Source organism: Mastigoproctus giganteus, chromosome 9 (genome assembly GCF_048544385.1).
Source record: "Mastigoproctus giganteus isolate SK-2022 chromosome 9, ASM4854438v1, whole genome shotgun sequence".
Lineage (NCBI taxonomy): Eukaryota > Metazoa > Arthropoda > Arachnida > Uropygi > Thelyphonidae > Mastigoproctus > Mastigoproctus giganteus.
The window spans coordinates 23,063,763-23,086,845 of record NC_143583.1 but is presented as its reverse complement, the minus strand read 5'-3'; the positions used below and the strand labels follow the sequence as shown (position 1 = coordinate 23,086,845).

Sequence of the window (23,083 nt, the reverse complement as noted above, 5' to 3'; positions counted from 1 at the left end):
TGGCCAGTAAGTGTAACACTTTATGATAATATTCCTATTATGAATATATAACAAATCAGTTTTTAAAATCCAATACATTTTTAACACTTAACACTGTATGAACATTAAATGCACATGTTCACTTAGATTCTAGAATGACTGAGAAGCTTAATTGCAGAGATGGATTGTAAAAGAACATTATTTATATTTAACCTAACAACTCAATTAACTTTTAGATAAAGAAAAATTATATGTATATGCATATCTTATCCATATGCTTTTAAGTTATCTGATGTGAATACACATCATTATATATCAAATATATTTGAGAGGAACTGGTAATAGAAGTGTGCCAGATTCTCCCCTGGGATATCTTTTTCTATCTTTACATTTTATTTTTAAACCCTGAAAGACAAGGTTTTATACAACACAGGATCACTTATTATTCTAGAATAATAGAATTCTGGTCTAACGTTTAAATTCTGGATTATGCTTGTGATACATGCCATCTCCCATGGTTAGAAGCCTTCCATGTAGCAAGTGGTAGATGACTTTCATCAACCGGTGAAATACCACCTCTTTGCTTATTGGAGGCTTGAAGTGGTGAAACCCATGTTTAGTCTCTAGAGCAAAGTTTCCGGCATCCCCCTCTCCCCATACTTCTCCTTCAAACCCATGCACGGTACTAAGTACTATAGGTTTTGATATCTTTCGTGTTTTGGGTTTTCATAAAAAAAAAAAAAAAAACAGCGGGTCACATCATTAATCATAATGCTGGGACCCACACTCACTTCATTATGGAGGTGGCAAGTTAATAATAGAGCTGCTAGACATTACAACAGTAACACAGACTCTGATGATTAATGTCTTCTATCTCTTAGTCCCCCTCCCTCTCCCTCTTTTTTCCTTTCCTTTTCTCCCACTACACTCAATGCACAGGTATGGATTTTTTGTGCATGCATGGGATTTTCCTTTGCAATATATATATTTGGTTCACTGTCATTGATCTTATCAAGCTGAAGAAGAAGCCAACCACCTTAAAAGCTTCTTGTTTTAGCACTTATTTAGTTGTCTTATTTTATATTTTAATTATATATATATAATCCTGTTTTACTTTATTTTACACAGTCAGTAATTTTAAATTCTTGTATATATTTATTTATATTTTCAATTTCTAGTTTTGTATCATTGTTTATTTTAATAAACTGAAGTCAGAAGAAGCAATATTTCCTTATCATATCATTCTAGTAATGATATGATAAGATGTCCAACTAACACCTGTTGGACATCTTTTCAGATCAGAGAATGGCAGTAAACATTCAATCTGTATGACATGAAATATGCTTATGCTCTTCAACTATCTGTTCTCTTCAAATTCTGTTTTTGATTAGCAATAGATATGCACAATGCTCTGATATTACAACTTGTTTATGTAAAAAAAAAAAAAAAAAAAAGACTCACTGTTGTAATAGCTGTGCACCTCTGAAGTCTTGCAATATCACCACGTAAAACTGTCAAAATAAAAAGATTAAAATGATTACTGGGCATGAAAATAATTACATTCCTAAATGAAGAAGCAATTCCCATAAATCTAAATATATCTTTCCAAATATATTATATTTTATCCATTTTCTTATCAAGATTGTAACCATTACATCAGATGTTATCAGAAACATGTTGCATAAAGAAAATTACTGTTAGCCATTCCTCAGTTATCAGACACAATTCCTCCATTAGGTATCAAATAATGAATTTCTGAATAACTGAAAAGTAAGGGAAAAGCATGTTTCCCATTTTCCCAATAAGAATAACATTATAAATTAAGGTTAGGTTACTGATATCTATGCAGTTATCTGCATTATTTTCACATAAATAACCCAGAACATAATATAAAACTGATTATATCTTAAGTAAAGTAGTACAGTACTATATTGTAGATAAAAATTAAAAACAAACATAAACCAATGTATGTATTTACAGTATTTAGCAGTTATGTACTCTATGCAGGTTTAATGTGATTATATTTGCCATACAGTGCAACAAGCTACAAACTTTTCCTGCACCAACCAAAACAAAAAGTAGATAAGAAATTACAAATTATGCACTCCCTAGCTCACATAGGTGAGCTTTGAATTTCTTCAAACCGTCGGCCTCAACCACCTTCAGAGGTGATTTATGGCCCCTAGTCTTGAATTATTTATAGCAATGTTCTGCCTTCAATCATTTACTAACCTCTCTCGAAGCCTTATAAACCTCAATCATGTCGAATCTAAGATGTCTGATTACCAAGCTATGTAGCCCACATAATCAAACTTTTAACTTGTATGGCTACTCTTTTGCCAATGGCACCATGTGAGCTGCCCATCTGTGGACTCTTTCAAAAGTTCAATGTCTTTTTTAGATGAGATCTCCATACTTGGGGGTGGAGTTGAATTAGTGTTTGGGAGCCCCCTACATAAGATACTATACATGTCTACTGTATTCCAGATGCAGTCTTACAACTGCCTCATACAATGGGATTATGACCTCTCTATCTCTACAGAATATTGTTTGATAAATCATTAATTGGACTCCAGGCTTCCAGGCTGCCTGTTTACACCACTCACAGAACTTCATATCTGCCTGTATCATAACACTCAGATCCTTTTCTTCCTCTACTGTTTTTAATTCATCCTGCCAAGTGTATAAGTTATTTTGGAGGTGCTATTACCCAAGTGTAAGACACTGCATTTTGCTGCATTAAAACATAGCTGCCACTTTTCTGACCATTCTTTACACTGTCTGCATATTTTCACCATATGCCCTCTATTTCTTAAATGATGTCATTTAAGAAAATTACAAACAGCAGTCCAAGAACTGACCCTTTGGGGACTCTACTTTTGATGCTACATTAACCTGAAGAATATTCATTAATCACAACCTTCTGCCCTGCAGTCATCCTACAATCCATCCATAAAATCTTTCCAGTAATCCCAGCATGTTCTAGTTTATACAGTAACTTCTCGTGAGGGATTGAGTTAAATGACTTTCTAAAATCCAAATAAACTAAGTTTCAATTGTTCCCTTCAGCCAGTTAATGAGCAACTGCGCAAAAATTGCATATGAAGTTAGTTAAACATGCTTTTCCCTTAAAACCATGCTGTACGTCCTTCAGAATACTATTTATATCTAAATGTTCCTGGACTGCACTCTTAATCATTGTCTCCAAGCTCTTCTGTACCACTGAAGTCAGACTAAACAGTCTGCAAATATTGATTTCAGTCTTAGAGTCACCTTTATATATTGGCAATATGTTGGCACACTGCCAATCTAAAGGAATTTCTCCTGAGCGTAATGATGCTGTCATAATTAACTTCAATGGTTCAGTACACTCTCTAGCCACCTCCCTCAAAATTACTGGGTATATGCTACAACTCCAGGAACCTTACTTGTCTTTAGGCTTCAAAGCTTTTTTAATAAATAGTCACCTGTAATTTCAATGTTGTTTTGGGTTTTATTGGCTATAATGTGCATTGCAATTTTGAAATCACTAATTTCTTATGTCGCAGCCATATAGGCAATGAACTTATGACTCACACCAGAAATGCCCACAGGTGGTTGGTTCAGTCTGAATGATGGTGTTCTTGGATGATGAACTGAAAGCAGATCTTGTAATAACCATTATTTAGATAAAATCTGAATTTAAGAAAAATTACAAAATTTAAATTTACAATGTATTACAGAATTTAAATTAACAAAGTATTACAGAAATTAAACTGTTACCAAACTATCTACTAAAGAAGTTCAAATCAAGCTACTGAAGTAATAAGAAAGAATTTAAATAGGAATACTTTAGAAAAGTTAAGAATTAAATTTAGGAAATATTGTAGAAATTAATTATGCAAAATTACTGAAACAAAATTAAAAAATTACACAAATTAAGTTTAAACAAAAATTTTGTTTACCAGACACCTGATTTTAATCTTTTTTAGTTAAGCCACTGGAGCTAACTTAAAAATACATCTGCTCTATTCGATTGCCTAGAGTAGAATTCGATTGAATTGATTTCTATTGCAGGAAGTTGAAACAAATTAAATTTTTACTGTTTCTCATTTCAATTTACATGCACACAATTCTACTAAACCACACGTAATTTAATGTACCATATGCATGCTCATGTGTTTTAAAAACATATTTCTGGTTAATATGTGCAACAAAAAAAAATAAATAATAATGGTGTAGATAAATGTTTATTCACATCACAAAGTAAGTACGCCTTTAGTTTTGGTATTACTTTTAATTTGTACCATTGGTCAGTTGAAAGTGCAAAATAGGACTAAAAAATTATGGTTATTATTATATTAAAACCACTCTTATACCAAGTGAAAATTAATAATATAGTTTATTAGGCTGTGCACCTACATTACTATACATTAAGGTGATGTTTTGGGTATCTTACATCATCAGACCAAGCTGCTGACAGACTCCTCTTGCTGATACTCCCAGAAACTGGATGTACATACCTTGGTCTGATGATGTTTGTTTGTTTGTTATTTGGTTTTTAGGAGCATTAGCAACTATGGCCATATTGCTCCGGGAATATTCGGTGGTCATTCCCTTGACCTTTTCGCATCCTCCGTATTTGGTGGTGACGGGATCGAACCCCGGTCTAATCAAGAAGTGTGAGTTACGCACTGCTGCTCCTTCCCACCTGGCTACGGAGATGCCTAACCCAGGTCTGATGATGGGTATTGGTAAGATAAAATGTCACCTTAATGTATAGTAATTTAGGCGAACAGTCTAATAAGCTATATTATTAATTTTCACGTGGTATAAGAGTGGTTTTGATATAATAATACCTTAATGGAAAACAACCATGTAGCGTCTTTCCCTAACTATATAAGACTTAAAAACATTTTGTTGCTGTTGGCGAGCTATTGCAATGAAAAAAAAAAAAAAAAAATTAAATTGTACTTGTATCCATTACAAAATTAAAATAAAGAATGGTATAATATAGTGCAAATTAAATAACTTCTGATTTCTTTGTAGGTCCTATTGAAAGGTGTCTATTTTTAACTTTTCCAAAAACTTGTTGCTGTTACAGATTTTGTAAATTTTCATTTTAATATCAGGTGAGTTGAAAGTTCAAGGAAAATTAGTTTGTCACTTTTGGTAGCCCACCTGAAACCACTTTATGGCTCACTGGCTGCAAACTACTATTACAAAGGAACCTAGCATAAAGAGCATACATAAATAAATGCTCTCACCATTCATTAGAACTGTCTCTGCTATATCATCAGCATTGTGTCCTGAAAGAACAATAAAATTAATGTTAATAAATGAATATATATTTTTTTGTATTTAAGAAACATATTATACTGTAGAAATACAACAGCAACTATAATTCTCAAGTTATATCAAATCATTTGAAAAGTATGACCAATATTGATAAATGCAAAGTACTGCATATGGGTTGCAGTAACTCCAGAGTAACATACCAAATGTGTGGCACTACGCCTGGGGTAGTGGGAAATGAAATGACCTGGGGGTAATCAGATATGAAGTTCTCTGAGCAATGCAAACAGGCTGCCAGAACAGTTCTGGAGTTTTATCAATGATATACAGGAATTTTGTTAGCAGAAATAAGGAGGCGATTATCACATTGTATAAGGCAGTGGTCAGGCCAAATCTTGAGTACTGCATACAGGACTTGAGGACTTGTTTTAGGAAGGATGTGGAGCTGCTTGAACAAGTACAGAGAAGGGCAATGAGATTGGTGAGTGAAACAAAGGGGTGCTCTTACCAAGAAAGGCTTCAGTCCTGCAAATTGCAGAGTCTGGAGATTAGGCACCTGCGAAGGGATCTGATTGAAGTGTTTAAGGCTTTGAATGGATTGAGCAAGCTCAATGTTAATGGGATTCTTCCTCTTGCTTAGACCACATACATGAGGGAGCAAAATTCAAATTGAGGAAAGATGGTTGCAGAACAAATGTGAGGAAGTTTGCCTTTAGTCAACAGGTGGTTGATTGTTGGAACAAACTTCCATCTGTTGTTGTGGAAGTTGATAGTTTAAACAAATTTAAGGAAGAAATAGAAAAACTATTGGAGGGAATGAATAAGTGAAATGGGAGATGTCATTTGTATTTTTTATTTATTTATTTATTTTTTTGGCTGATGCTGTATAAGCTTGCTTTCTTGCATCAATACTAATATATACTCTGTGTTTTAGATTAGGAATGCTTGTGTCATATATATGATTTCATCCACATTCTAATGTGCGTAATATAATAAATAAAACAATGAGAAGAAAATTATAAACAACATAATGAATAGATATTTAGAGCTGTTGCAATAGACTCTTGACTTAGGCTGACTGGTTGTAGTTGTTGTTTCATACAAAAACTACTTTGGTTATAATGCTAAAATTCCTATGGGCCTTATTACATCTGTACAAGTGTATATTTGTGGATGCCATCATTCTTTTGTTGTGGAAACAGTTGGAAAGATGTTGTTTTTTTGCAGAGAATGGTTGGAACGATGGTCTTTTGTTGCCGAAACTGGTTGGAGTAAAGTTCAGAATAAATGGGTTAAAACATTTACGTAACATAACTATGCATATATGCAGGGCTTTGTTTCCTTAGCCCAGTATATGGTAGCATGGTTATTAATGATACAGCAGGCACAAAACTGGCTATATAATTACAAGGCACTATTAAATTAAGCATCAAAAGCAAACATCTAAACTACAATGGAAATCTAATGTGTAATACTGGATAAGGAGAACAGGACATATATGCATCATATATTTCATTCATTTTGTTTTGAATACTGATTCATTCAAAGCCCCTGAATGGATCATTGTGGATCAATGTTCATGTGAATGGATATTTGCTCATTTAGTAATAGTTATAGTATATCCTTATTTAGTATTTTATTTTTATTATTTAGTTATATTCTTATTTTAATAATGTGTACAGTATCTAAATAGGTTGATAACTGATTAATGTTAGTATGTGATTGCTGGATTTTGCATTAATTAGGCTCAGTTAGAACAAAAAAAAAACAACTTAATAATACAATAAAATAAAATCAACAGTATCCATTGCAAAAATTTTGCAATTGGTATCACAATTTTTCTCCAGCTGTCCTAAAGAAATGCAGTCCGTGTTTTGTCATGAGCATGTAAGCTGGTATGCATAGAATCCTTTCTCATTTCTTGTATCAGAGGAAACTTATAAATTTTCTTTCATTTCAACATCTTTCCAATTATTCAAAATGTGCACGTTGCGTAACAATTTCACACGTACAAAATGTAGTAGTCTCTATAATACTTCTTTGAGTCTCTATAAAATCTTCTTTTTTATATTCTTGTGCCTTTCTGGTAACTCTATCTTAACATGCTGGAATGATCTGACCCGAGACATTTCTATATACAATTGGCCATGACAAAAATACAGGGTTAGTAAGTGAAATTCCGACTCTATCAAACATTTGCCCTTGACTTTTATTTATAGCCAGCCGAATAGGAAATTGCCGTCTCTTAAATGAGAATGGCAAAGTCGAATCAGATGGAGTCAAATCTACAAGCGGTAAGGCTGCCTAAGGTAGGCAGCCTTAGAGTATTTGGTAAAATTTTGAAATTGGTAGCAGTTTTTATTGCCTGATATTTTCCAGAAAAACGTTTTGAACAATTCATCGTCATCTCTATAAAATAATACTGAAAAGGGCAGAATATTAAAAAGTACAGTCAGTCCTCGTATAACATGTGTTTACACTACACGAATTCGATCGTACACGATTTATAAATAGGGGAATGATATCTTATATAACACAAACCGAATTCGCTTATGCACGATTCGCATTTGTGTTTACAAGAAATGGCAGTTGAACGCAGAATCACCCCCAACTGAACGCAACACGATAGGAATGAAGGGAAGATTCTGAAAATGTATTTATCTTTTTTATATCAGTGAAGGGGAAACACATTTCACCATAATAACGTAAAAACCAACACAATTCCAGCTATCGGCATAATCGCAAATGCAATTAGATTGAGTTTACTGCCAGTTCTACTAGCAGAAACGCAACTGGAAATTGTTTTTATTGTTTTATGGTAGTAACCCCCAGAAATGTGCTTTAGTAAAATGTGAGTGTATCTCTGCTTTTACGGTGTTGTTTATTCAGTTGCTACATGCGTGCGGCTTTGTTTATGCGTATCAAGCGTGCCTCCTCGTTTTGTAATTGTGCTTTATTCCCTAAAAATTAGTAAAATACTTAAAAGGTGTGAAAAGGAAGCATCCTGGTGAAGACGCTGCAGATTCAGAGAGAAAAATAAAAGCAATATCGATAAACAGAGGCGGACTGGATCAAAAATTCTTACCCGGGAAAATTTATAGTGGCCTCATACTATGGTTTATGGCCAAAATCACACCGGCCTCCGGCTCACCGGGGTTTCCCCGGTAAGGATTATGGCCAGTCCGCCTCTGTCGATAGAGAAAAAATACAAAAAAAAAAAAAAAAAAAACTTTCATAGCAGGAACAACTCAAAGTGTAATTAAAATCCATTAGATTAAGACACAAAGAATTGGAAGAGATGGAACGGCTGTCATCTGTTTGGATAGAAAATCAAACAAAAAACAAGTTTGCTTATGATAGAAGCAAAAGCATTAGCAATATTTTATTACGTAATAGTCGTAATAAAATACTTAAGTATTTTATTACAATTATTTATTGTGTTTGGTAATGTTTTCGTTACAAATATGTGTTCATTCTTGGGTGGTCGGCACCTAACCCTATTTTTCCCATAGGGCCTGTTGTTTATATTGCACGATTTTGCAATGCATGAGGGTTTCTGGGAACACAACTATCGCGCTATACGAGGACTGACTGTACACTAAAAACTCACCTTTCACTTTAAAAACTCGGTCAAACTTTCATTATTGGTGTTTTGTTTTTCTTTCATTTTCTTGCAGATGAACAGTACCTCTTCGGTATCCAGCAAATATCAGCCCTGATGTTGACATTATAACTCCTCTGTTACCTCATCTCCATGTGTTTAATGTCCTATTTAAACCTCTCACCCTGTTCTTCACTTACACTTTCAAAAGTGTACCATGACAATCATGTTGCGGCCAAACTTCTTGAAGTTGAACATATTTTCAACTGTAGTCTGGATCTTTATTGTTCTCTAAAAAATTCTAAACCACAGACATGGAACTAATGCATACCTGAATTTCATTCCCTCATTAATATGCGAATTTAAAGTTTCTCTAGCTATTCTAAAGAAATGTAGCACTTGTTTTGTTGTAAGGAAGTAAGCCAGTATATGCTAAATCCTTTGTCATTTCTTGTATCTGAAGAAACTTATAAATTTTCTTTGATTTCACCATTTCAGACCGATCCTAAATACACTCGCAGAAACACGAAAGGGCGTGTATCTTCTTCGCAGCAAGGTACATTCAACACAACCAATCATAGTAGCATGGCAGTGGAAACGTCTTGCTGACTGTGACATAATTCTAAATCCTTAAATTATTACTCACCTTAAAAAACAAATAAACTCGAAGTTGATAACGATAATAATAAAATGATGAGTTCTGAATATTTTAAATGTAACGAATGGCAATGAGTGTATGAGCTCGCGTGCTCAACATGGGGACATATAGTGAGTAAGCAGTGCAATGGAACCCTAACGATTAGTTCTTTCTTTTAAAGTAGGCAGCAGAGTTTTATTATTATTGTTATATTTTTTTTTTTCCCGGAACAAAAGACAATTGTGTGAAATTGCAAACGCCTTATCAACATAGACATTCTTTGAGCTTCTCTGGCTTAAAATCTCTCTACCTCATTGTGTCAAATTCATCTGTTGTCTCTACCGTTCTGGCGACTCCACTAATCACTTGGAGCTCTTTGACTTCCTCTCTTTGCAACTTGACTTTCTCCAGTCCAACTTTCCTAACAGTGAGGTAAGTTTCCTTGGTGATTTTAATGTTCACAACTCCAGCTGGCTTCCATTTTCTAGTCACACCGACCCAGCTGGTCGAGATGCTGATTGTTTGTTCTTTGTTATTTGGTTTTTAGGAGCATTAGCAACTAAGGCCATATTGCTCCGGGATATGCGGTGGTCATTCCCTGATCTTTCCGCATCCTCCGTATTTGGTGGTGACGGGCTCGAACCCCGGTCTAATCAAGAAACATGTGCTACGCACTGCTGCTCCTTCCCACCTGGCTACGGAGGCGCCGTCGAGATGCTGAGGCTTTTGCAATTACTAATGACCTTGCATAGATTGTTCTTTTACCTACAAGAATATCGGACAATCCTAATCATACAGCCAATACGCTTGATCTTTTTCTCACAAACAACCCTTCTAAGTCCATGGTCAAAGTGAGAGGTCCTTTAGGCACTTCAGATCACAACTTGGTGGATGTCTCTTCTCCAATGGAACCTTTATCTCATGGCTATTCCCAACCTCGTGTTGTTTGCCATTACAAGAATGCAAAATGGGATGACCTGCGAGACTTCCTTTCTTCTTTTCCTTGGTTGGATTACTGTTTCAAAACTTGTGATGTCAACGTTTGCTCAGATCGTGTCAGTGAAATTATTCTTGCAGGAATGGAATCCTTTATCCCACACTCCACTTTAAAATCTCGTCCTTTATCTAAACCGTGGTTTTCCAATAAATGTACCAAGGCTGTTCAAGAGAAGAATGTTGCATATCGTAATTGACTTGTTTCTAATTCTCCAGTTTCATTTTGTGCCTACACCAAAGCTTGCAACTATTGTAAAGCAGTTATTAATCAGTCAAAACTAGAGTTTGAACAGGCTAAGAGTAGAAAACTTGCTTCTTGCCCTAATGGTAGCCAAGCATTCTGGTCTCATGCCAAAGCTATTGGCCGCAACTTTTGCCCATCTCTGCTCCCACAGCTGTCCAAACCAGACGGTTCTGTTGTCACTTCAGCTAAGGATAAAGCTGACCTGCTAGCATCCCATTTTTCTTCCAACTCATGTATTAATGATCTTGGTAAAACACCTCCCACCATTCCCAACACGCTCCATTCAATGCCTCCTGTGGTCTTCTGTCAAAAGGATGTCAGAAGGATTTTGATGAATCTTGATGCTAAGAAAGCTCCAGGTCCCGATGGTATTTCTCCACTTGTTCTCAAAACCTGTGCTCCTGAACTCACTCCTATTCTTTGCCGCCTTTTTTCACTTTCTTATTCAAAGGTGTTTTTCCTTCTGCTTGGAAATTTGCTCATATCCAGCCAGTTCCTAAAAAGGGTGACAAATCCCTCCCATCCAATTATCGTCCCATTGCAATTACTTCTACTCTTTCTAAAGTAATGGAGAAATCAATTAACCGCCAACTCTTAAACTACCTAGAAACCTTCCGTCTGATCAACAATCGCAAGTATGGATTCCGTCAGAGTCGATCCACTGGTGATATTCTGGCTTATGTTACCCATTTATGGACTAATTCAATGGAAAGGTTCGGTGAAACACAAGTAGTTGCTCCGAAACCTTTCCATTGAAAGAAAACTGGATAACCAAGTAATTGGTTATCCAGTTTTCTCTCTGATCGCTCACTGAGGGTGATGGTAGATGGCTCTCTGTCTTCTAACTTCTTCACTAATGTTGGTGTCCCCCAAGGCTCAGTTCTTTTCCTCTTATATATTAATGACATTCTTCCATTGACTGGAAATCCTATCCATAGTTTTGCCAATGATAGCACATTGCATTCCACTTTCCATTTTGAGAAGCATTCCTTGTCCTGCTCAATCAGCTTCAACTTCTCGAAAATCTGCTACCAATTCCTTAAATGCCGATCTTCAGGCAATTCTCCAGTGGGGCAAAGACAACTTAGTTGATTTCAACCCTTCTAAAGCTCAGTCTTGTCTTATATCTCGCAAAAAGGATTCTTCTGCTCCTATGCTTATCTTTAGTGACACTCCGATTTCTAGGCAAAATGATATATCTCTTATTAGAAGTCCCCTGACTTCTAATCTCTCTTGGCACAAGCACATTACAAATATTGCTTCCTCTGCATCTAAAAACTTGGTTTTCTCTTTCGCTCTTGGCGTTACTTTTCTTCCAAACAGCTGCTCATTCTGTATAAATCGCAAATCCACCCTGCCATGGAATATTGTTCCCACATCTGGGGTAGTGCCCCCCAAACCTCTCTCAAGCTTCTTGATTCCATTCAGAAGAGGGCAGTTAGGTTAATTAATGATTCATCTCTAACAGAGTCTCTCCACTCACTGTCTCATAGATGTACTGTTTCTGCTGCATGCCTCTTCTACAGATACTTCCATGGGTACTGTTCTTCTGAATTGGCTTCTATAATTCCCGCTCTCTCTTTTAAAACTGTCCGAACATGTGTTGCCACCAGCCAACATCCATTTACTGTCCAACTTCGAACTCACAGAACCAACTTTTCATCTTCCTCGTTCATTCATTCAACTGCCGTTTTCTGGAACAACCTTCCTTCATACGTATTTCCTGAAAATTACAGTGTACAGAAGTTCAAGTCCAATGTCAACAAATATGTTCTTTTGTCTTCTCAACCTCCAACTGAAGCACGGTACTAAGTAGTACTAAGTACTATAGGTTCTAAAACCTCTCGTGTTTGGGGTTTACATAAAAAAAAAAAAAAAAAAAACTGTTTGTTTAACAGTTAACATCTTCCTGTGGCTCCCTCTATGACGTGAATGTTGAACTATTTTCATTTGTACTACAAATCTAGCCCGTTCCGTAAAATAAAATTATTTGGAATTTTTAAAAACTTTGTGCACACCTAGGAAGAAATAGCTTTAATTTGAGACCACTTTCATCCTGATCGGTTAAGCCTATCATTCACACTGACTGTTGAAATAAAACGCTCTCTGTATTAAATATATAGATAAAATATATATATATATATACATGTATGATTTTTATTGCCCCATTTTATAAGTGCAGAAATGCACTTTGGAGGCTCAAAATGAAATGAGTGAAAAATATTTTAGCATTAGCATTAGTAGAGGCATTTGATGGAAGAAAGCAAGCTTATGCAGCATCAGTCAAAAAAAAAACCCACTTCCACTTCACCCCTCTGTTCGTTCAAAATACCTGTCCAGCTGAGCCTTAAACTTATTTAGGCTATCAACCTCCACCACAAGGGATGGAAGTCTGTTCCACCAACCAACCACCCGCTGGCTAAAGGCAAATTTCTGCACGTCTATCCTACATCTGTCTTTCCTCAATTTGAATTTATGCCCTCTCAGGTGATTATTCTGAGCAAGAACAAGAATCCCATCAGCATTGAGCATGCTCAAACCATTCAAGGCTTTATACACCTCAATCATATCACCTCACAGGTGCCTAGTCTCCAGACACTGTAATTTGCAAAACTTAAGCCTTTCTTCGTAAGAGCACCCCTTTGTTCCATTCACTAATCTTGTTGCCCTTCTCTGTACTCGTTCCAGCAGCTCTACATCCTTCTTGAAATGAGGCCTCCAGACCTGTATACAGTACTCTAAGTGTGGCCTGACCATTGCCTTATACAAGGGAATAATCACCTCCTTATCCCTGCTGGAAAAATTCCTGTATATCATTGACAATACTCCATGAGCTACTCTTGCAGCCCGTCTGCACTGCTCAGAGAACTTCATATCTGCCTGCACAACCACCCCCAAGTCCCTTTCATTCTCTACCACTGTCAGTGTAGTACCACAGAGTTCATACGTTGCTCTGGGGTTGCTGTTTCCCATGTGTAGTACTTTACATTTGTCAATGTTAAACTTCATTTGCCACCTCTCAGCCCATCTGCTCAACCTTTCCAGATCCTGTTGCAGCAGCATAGTGTCAGTAGTGTCCTTGACAACCCTGCCAACCTTTGTATCGTCTGCAAACTTGGACATTAAGCTTGATATACCATCATCAATATCATTTATAAATACAGAAAACAATAATGGACCCAACACTGAGCCCTGAGGGACTCCACTAATAACATTAGTCCACGATGAGCAGTGTCCATTGATTACCACTCTCTGTCTTCTCCCCCTCAACCACCCCTTTATCCATAGCAGCAATTTGCCTCCAATGTCACACTGCTCCAATTTGTGTAGCAGTCTTCCATGTGCAACAGTATCAAAAGCCTTTCTAAGATCCAAGTATATAATATCAAAGCTATTCCCTGCATCCAGTTCTTTTGTGACTGCATCATAGTATCCAATCAAATTGGTCAGGCAAGACTTCCCCTTAACAAAACCATGCTGTGTCTGAGCTATAACTGAAGTCTTGTCTAAATGATCCTGCAGTGCTTCTTTAACCAGTGCCTCCATTAATTTTCCTGGAACAGAAGTTAAGCTCACAGGTCTATAATTACTTGTGTCAGCCTTTGATCCTCCTTTGTGAATTGGGGTCACATTTACACATTTCCAGTCTATGGGTACCTCCCCTGAGTCCAAGGAAGCTCTCATAATTATGGCTAAGGGTTTGCTTACTTCCTTTGCTGCCTCCTTTAATATAACTGGATAGATCCCACCCACCACGAGTGCCTTTCTTGTGTTTATCTTCAACAGTTTCTCCTCCACTTTACTCCCAATTATTTCAAGATTCTGTAGCTTACTGCTAGAGTTGAATACACCTCTGGCATTCCCCTCGCTGAACAACTCCTCATGTGTGAATGTCGATGCAAAATATTCATTTAGTTTGTTAGCTACCTGAGCAGGATCATCAACAGTTGACCCATCAATATCAAGTGGACCAATCTGATTCATCCCCTTTCTTCTAGAGTTTACATAAGTAAAGAACTCTTTGCTGTTTTTCTTTGCATCACTTGCCAAGGATTTCTCGTAATCTGCCTTCGCCTGCCTAACCTCCTTTGTAACTTGGTTGCATATCAACTTGTATCTATCATAGGTTTCTGTGTCATGTGTTAATTTGTAAGTATCCCATGCATTTTTCTTCTCTGCCATATGCCTCATTAGTTCATCTGACATCCATTTTGGCCTAAACCTTGAACAATATTTCTTAGTTGGTATGTAAAGCCTAGTAGCTTCCAAGATAAGTTCTTTGAATGCTTCCCATTTTGAATTTGCTGTTGGTAACATCATCAATTGGTCCCACTGTATAGAATTTAAATACTGTCTCAGTCCATCGTAGTCGCCTTTACGGAAGCAATAACCCTTCCCTTTACCCCTAATGGTAGTTACCTCTTTGAGTAAATCCCACTTCAGCACACTGTGATCACTGCCACCTAGTGGTTCATTTATCTGCAGATAATCAAATCAAGAGTATTACTCCCTCTAGTTGCCTCCCGAACATGCTGATGTAGAAAACAATCATCCAATAAATCCACAAAAGGCTTGCTACTGTGTGAGTGACCAGCCCCCAAATTCCAGTCAATATCTGGGAAATTAAAATCTTCCATTATAAGACTCTCTGATTTACTGGCCCACTCTATTTCCCTGTACAGTTTCTTATTATACTCATCAGAGTCATTAGGCCTATAGCACACTCCTACTCTCAATTTTGATCTCCCAATGCTTATGTCACACCAAACTGACTCAACACTGCACTGTCCAGCGATGTCGACTGGCTTCACTTCCTTGGTTTTTATGTGTTTCTTAACTAATAGCATAACCCCTCCCCCCTTCCTATCCTGCCTATCCTTTCTGTAGACGTTGTACTCCCCAAATTCCAGTTCTGCATCCCTTATATCTGTGTGACACCACGTCTCTGATATCCCAACAATATCTGCCTTTGATGTTTTGAGCAATACCTCAAATTCATCAAATTTATTTACTAAACTCCTAGCATTGGTGTACACGCAAGTATACCTGCACCTGTTTCTATTCTTAGCTACCCTAACACAACCCACGTGTTTACTTGTACCGCAATGGCTCCCAGCAGTCTCTGAAATATCATGCATCTTGTTTTTCAGGCTTCTGCTCATTCTAATAGAAGCAGTGCAAGAATCTCTTTCACCTCTGCCAGTGGCTACTGTCAATCTATTGGTCTTTGTCTCCCCCCAAGCTAGCAGTTTTCCGACCCACCTAACACTGCCTCGATAGCATCAGCAAATATTCTTGCACCCTTTCTATTTAAGTGTATCCCATCCCTGTAGAAGCAATCTCTCCTGTTAACAAGTACAGTCCAGTCTGAAAAAAATTCTACCCCTTGAGCCTTGCACAATCTTTCCAGGGCCGAATTGATCGACAAGGCTCTCATCATATACTCCCTCCTATCGTGTCTGGGCAGAATTGCAGACACTTTCAAATTCAACCCTAATTCTCGGCTTTTGTTCAACAGTGACCTGTACTTGTTAAGTAATTCTGCCGGTCTCCTACTCTTAATATCATTAGTGGCAACGTGTACAACTATATCACCTTTTGTGCTCTTAAATTGACTATTGCAAGATATTTTGGTTTTGAAGTTAATCAACATAAAAATAATTTATTTTAAAAGTTGTAGCTAATATTCAAACATTTTCAACCATGCTGCTATTTATTTTTCTGAAGTGAATTAAAAATATGTCCAATTGTTAATTTAATTTCAAATGAACTGCAAGCTTAGTTTGGTAGCCACTGTTCGTTTAATCTATTTATTCAAATGGAAACAAAACTGTATACAGTATTATTTAATCTGTTATCAGTATGTATTCTAATCTTATATAATCTGTATTCTGGAATGGATATAATTTCATCGTTTAAACAAGTTATCTTACTTTGAATGTACATAGTAGGAAATGAAAGAGATATTACTTAGATATCTTGACTTGCATAATTTTATGGAGGAACCAAAATCTGTCTAGTAAGTGCAGTTTTATAAACACCTTTTATTTAGTTAAAGTCAAAAGAGGCAAAGGAATGATATTTTGATCTTAACATAATCTGACAAAACTGCATGTGAACCTTTTGCAAATTTATTACTTTACTGAACTGAATTGGCGCCTCCGTAGCCAGGTGAGCAGGAGCAGCAGTGCATAGCACACATTTCTTGATTAGCCCAGGGTTCGAGCCTGTGACCACCAAATACGGAGGATGCGGAAAGGTCAGGGAATGACCACCGCATATTCCCGGAGCAATATGGCCTTGGCTGCTAATGCTCCTAAAAACCAAACAACAACTTTACTGAATTACTCTACTTTACTGAATTTATTACATAGGTTTATAGTGTTACAAGATACAATGTAGTAATTATATTTTTCAAGCATTATTTTCAAAATTTTAGAAAATATCAGGCCTTTGCAACTATGAATGAAAGTAAATAAATAATATTCTTTTCATAAATATTCTTAATTGGGAATGTCTCATATTACGCAAGAAAGAAAATAAATAACTCAAAAACATTTGTTGTATTAAAAATATACATATTCACGTGTAATATTGGGAGTAACTTTAAATTAATTTTTAAACCACATTAAGCAACATTACCTGTAACAATCTTATCAACACCCAGCATAACTGCACCTCTATCCAATGCTTGCCGTCTAAACACACCACAAAATGTACCTATGAGGAAAAAATCAATTATCAATTTGAAAGTGCTATTTTATGAAAGAAAAAGGAATATTAACTTTTTGTAAAAGGATGTGTAATACTTATTATTGTTGCTGTTAAATGCTAAAGGCCAGCTAATTTTCCTATTTATAGTGATAAGAGCCATATAGTGCAAGGAAGCCACAGGCTTTTGTTGCACTGACCAAATACGGAGGATGCGAAAAGGTCAGGGAATGATCACCGCATATTCCAGGAGCAATATGGCCTTAGTTGCTAATGCTCCTAAAAAACCAAATAACAAACAACAACAACACTGACGGGGGGGAAAGAGCAGGAAGGTAAAAAAATTCATATTATTTGCTTCCCTCCTCACATAGGTAACTATCCAGTTGACCATTGAATTTATTCAAACTGTCAGCCTCAATTATCTGTGAAGGCAACCCATTCCAGCAATTACAACTCACTGGCTAAAAGAAACTTCCTACAATCTAGTCTAAACCTCTTTTCCCTGAAATTTTAATTTATGCCCAGTTCTGAAATTCTTTATAACAAATTCAAAATTCTGCTTTTGTTCATTTTACTAACCCCTCTCAGAGCCTTATAAACCTCAATCAGGTCACCTCTGAGGTGCTTGGTTGCCAAGCTCTATAGCCCACGTACGGAGTTTTTCCTCATATGGTCACCCTTTTGCCCATCTTACCATGAGAGTTGCCCATCTTTAGACCCTTTCAAGAAGCTCAATGTCTTTTTTCAGGTGAGGTCTCTCCATACTTGAACACAGTCTCCCAAATATGGTGTTACATTTACTTAGGTAAGTTATCCAAAATTATGGATAATTTACCTTAGGTTATCTAATGCAACGATGTCAGTTGGAATTTCTCAAAAACAATTAGCAAAGTGACACAAGGTGGGCAAAGTTTATATAGTATTGTGTTACCCCTATAAAAGGAACGGGAAACCTATGGTTCATGGGCCCTTTTCATGTGTTTCCCAGCTACATGCAGAAAAAATTGGTTTTAAGCCTTTAAAATTCTATTTCCACAATAAAATTTTAATTCCTTGTGACCCACATGCCATATGAGAGACACTCAGAAAGTTTTATTTTGTTTTTCTGTTGGGATTTATTAAGTTTTATTCTGTTTTTCTGTTGAATTTGGGAGATGGATCATATCCTTTCATGTAATCTTCCGAATCCATCTTTAAAACATCTCTAATGAGGAGTAACTATAAAAGTGAACAACTGTTTTCTAAATGAAATACATTAAATTAAAAACAAAACTCAGGGTAACTTGTGAACAGTCAAGCCAAGTACACCAAACATTGGCACATCTAAAAAATGGACAAGTCTAACAATCACATTTTTAACAGCACAGTATTATCTGCATATAACGATGATCCAATTTTTAAATCTCTGACATTAAAACATTGCTGGTAACTTATATTCCTTTATTAAATGGTGTATGAAAATTTTAAAGATAAGTTATTATATGGTATGTACAGCCCTGCCTTACATCAAGTTTAACTTTAAACCATTTTCCAGTGCTTCTTCAATCCTAGGCTCTGCTATTATTAAACAAATATTTTCTTCCCCTTAACAGATAATCCCTGATGGCATATTTCTATAAATTTTGAAAATGCCAGATCTCTGGGTACTTTGTCATATACTTTTCCAAGGTCAACAAAAATGCAAGTTTTTGTTCTGTTCCTATGACAAACTCTGGCATTGAGCTAAATGATTTTGTAATAACTGAGATCAAAGTAGAGGAGAAATCGTTGAAGTTAAACATAAGGAAGGCACCCAGGTTGGATGGGATCTATCCAGTTATATTGAAGGAGGTAGCAAAGAAAGTAAGCAAACCCTTGGCCAAAATTATGAGAGCTTCCTTGGACTCAGGGGAGGTACCCATGGAATGGAGATGTGAAAGTGTGACCCCAATTCACAAAGGAGGATGAAAGAGTGACACAAGTAATTACAGACCTGTTAGTTTAACTTCTGTTGCAGGGAAATTAATGGAGGCACTGGTTAAAGAAGCACTGGATTATCTAGACAAGACTTCATTTATAGTTCGGACAAAGCATGGGTTTGTTAAGGGGAAATCTCTGACCAATTTGATTGGATACTATGATGTGATGACAAAGGAACTGGATACAAAAAATTTTGATATCATATACTTGGATCTTAGGAAAGCTTCTGATACTGTTGTACATGGAAGACTACTCTACAAATTGGAGCAGTATGGCATTAAGGGCAAATTGCTACTTTGGATAAAGGGATGGCTGAGTGGGAGAGGATAGAGTGGTAATCAATGGACACTGCTCTTCATGGACTAATGTTATTAGTGGTGTACCCCAGGGTTCAGTGTTGGGTCCATTGTTGTTTTCTGTATTTATTAATATTGATTAAGGTATATCAGGCTTAATGTCTAAATTTTCAGACAATATGAAGGTTGGCAGGTTGTTAATGACACGAATGACAGTACTCCACTGCAACAGCATCTAGAAAAGTTGAGCAGATAGGCTGAGAGGTGGCAGCTGAAGTTTAACATTGACAAATGTAAACTACTGCACATGGGTAACAGTAACCTCAGCATAACGTATCAATTGTGTGGTACCACACTCTGGGTGGTAGAGAATGACAGGACTTGGGGGTAATTGTGCAGTCAGATATGAAGTTTTCTCAGCAGTGCACGCAGTCTGCAAGAGTAGCTCATGGTGTCTTGTCAATGACATACAGGAATTTTTCAAGCAGGGATAAGGAGATGATTATCCCCTTGTATATGGCAATGGTCAGGGCCACACCTTGAGTACTGTAAACAGGTCTGGAGGCCTCATTTTAGGAAGGATGTAGAGCTGCTGGAATGAGTACAGAGAAGGGAAACAAGATTAGTGATGGTGCACTATGGCCATGGTTGCCGATGCACACCTAATAAATCCCTAAACCAACAACAACAACAAGATTTATAAATGGAACAAAGGGTTGGTCTTACAAATAAAGGCTTAAGTTCTGCAAATTACAGTGTCTGGAGACTAGGCACCTGCGAGGTGATCTGATTGAGGTGTATAAGACCTTGAATGGTTCTTTGCAAACTGAATGCTGATGGGATTCTTCCTCTTGCCCAAATTAATCACCTGAGGGGACATATATTCAAATTGAGGAAAGACAGTTGTAGAACAGATGTGTGGAAATTTGCCTTTAGCCAGCAAGTGGTTAATTGCTGGAAGAAACTTCTATCTGTTGTTGTAGAAGTCAACAGCTTAAATAAATTCAAGGCAGAACTGGACAAACATCTGGAGCGAATGGATGGATGAAATGAGAAGGGTTTTTTTTTTTTTTTTTGGCTGATGCTGTATAAGCTTGCATCATATGCCTCTACTAATGTTAATGTTGTAATTTGTCTTTGTGCACATAGTTGATCCTAGTATTTCCTGTTTGACCAGAAACCTGTTCTTTACCCCAAGGTATATTCAATTCTTCCAATCCTCTTACAGAGATTTTATCCAATAACTAAAGAATGAAATTCCTCTTAATTTCCATATTCAGCTTTATTTCACCTTTTAATATATTGCCACAATGCCTTGTTCCATCTTCTGGAGGTCCTTTGGAAAACAACTTCCAGATAATGTGATGAAAACAACACAACACTATTTCCTTATAGCTTTCAGCATTTCAGGTCTAATCTACTTCAATGATAGGGATAGTATCCAAATTTTCCTCTATTTCAATCTTTTCTTCTTTAGTGATGTTCTGGTTTAGGAATTCAAATTATACCATATTTGTAAAATGTCTTTTTCTTCTGTCTTTACTCTTCTAATTTTTGATAACATTCATTATGGCTTTTCCCTCTATTAAAGATTTTTAACTAAATGCCAAAATGCTTTTACATCTTCCTGATACTGTTTTCAGTGCCTTTTCCACAATCTTTTAAGATTTTTCTTTCATCTATATTTAAAATATCTTAGTCCTCTTATACTTCTCTTTAAATTCCTATATGAATTAGTAGTTTTATTTGCCAAAAATTTTTTATAGTATTTTTTCTTCTCTCTAACTTCTTTGGTCCATCATGTCATTCTGAACTTTCTGTATTTATAGACCTTCCCACATACCTCTTTACAGCTTCCACTAAAGTTGTTTAAAATTCTGCAGAATCATAAATTAGAGAAAAGGCCTCAAGTGTCGGAGTTAAAAACACAAAAACAATATTGCCTCAACCAACAACTGATAAAAACCAATAGTTTATTGAAAAAATATATATATATAATTAAAAATTAAAAAGATATAATTAAAAATTATACTGCATTAAAAATAAAACAAATTAATTAAAATCATTAAAATACAAAGATTAAAAACAAGAAATCAAGCAAATATGGCAAGTAACTTTTGAAGCAGAGCCTCTTTGTCAACTTACTGAAGCCTACGACAGCAGGTCAACTGTAATACAGAAAGGTAGCCTTTCGTATGCATACTGATACTCAGATGTGGACCGTGATTGGCGAAGTTGTTGTTATTTGGTTTTTAGGAGCATTAGCAACTAAGGCCATATTGCTTCGCTTGGAAAAGTAAAGAAAAGAAAGAAGTAAAGAAAAAAAAAGAAAGAAGGGAGGGCAGGAACAATGGAAGAGGATATTAACTACTAGACTCAACATTGTTGTTGTGACATACATTAGGCAAGTTATTAGGTTGCCATCTCTCATCATGTTGTAAAATGACAGCCTCCATAATAGGATATATGAAGGTTCCAGCATTATGATTGATGGTAGAACCCACCACAGCTATATGTAGGGCCTCTAACCACGAGAGATGGTGAGAATTATTAGCCCGATCTGTTATTTCAACACTGGAACAGGGATTATAGTTGAAATGTTGCTCACACCAGTAATTCTCAGAGATGGCTGAGCTGTCAAAATCAGAATAACGAATAGCCCCTAATGTTCAATAATATGACAGCCCAATCTGCATTCGGTTTGACCGCCATAACACACCCTACAATCCGGGCAAGTAATTCAATATACAACGTTCACAGTATGCGAAAGTGGAATAGCCGGTTTAACCTTGGATAAAACTGATTGCAATTTTATGACATGGTATTGGTGCAGCACCCTGGCAATGCATGCAGACACACCCAGACAGTGGCAACCAGATTGTTACCCTGATTAACATGACAAATAGATTCATTGTCAAATATCTGGAGTCTGTCCAGAACATGAGGTAACCACATTTAGATATGTCAGTCCTGATTCTGACAAACTCAGCCAACCTTTCTACAGGTCACTACAGTGTGATGCATTCGATTATATAATGTTCTAGCTGTACTGTATAAATGCCCTGAGGTATGTGAAGATTTAAAGTTTTTATATTGACCCCTGCACACAGGTTTTCTATAAACTGAGGTTAACAAATGAGACCCAGTACAGCAAACCAAAACGTCCAAAAAAAGGAAAGGTACCATTCACCTCCATTTCCATGGTGAATGGTGACAAAGAATTAATATACTGGAGGAAGAATCACAAATTCATTATTGGCATGATGATGATGCAAACTAACTTAAAATTATAGAAGGTTTTCTATTTTACTTCTTTTACATCTATCTTAAATAAGATAGAAGTGAATTTAGCTTGATGATTATAAGATGGATTAATATCTTAT

The 23,083-nt window shown here is 36.3% G+C and overlaps 1 protein-coding gene across 2 annotated transcripts in view; it reads right to left on the bottom strand.

Annotated features, from left to right (window-relative positions):
* Positions 1–23,083, bottom strand: part of Ctu1 (Cytosolic thiouridylase subunit 1) — an 84,713-nt gene that overhangs the window by 39,495 nt on the left and 22,135 nt on the right. For both annotated transcript variants that reach the window (XM_090381971.1, XM_090381972.1), the window contains exons 6-8: positions 17,374–17,451; positions 5,226–5,267; positions 1,441–1,490 (exon numbers count right to left, since the gene is read on the bottom strand). In XM_090381971.1, the coding sequence (XP_090238097.1) occupies positions 1,441–1,490; positions 5,226–5,267; positions 17,374–17,451 (170 nt within the window). The remainder of the gene's footprint in view (positions 1–1,440; positions 1,491–5,225; positions 5,268–17,373; positions 17,452–23,083) is intronic.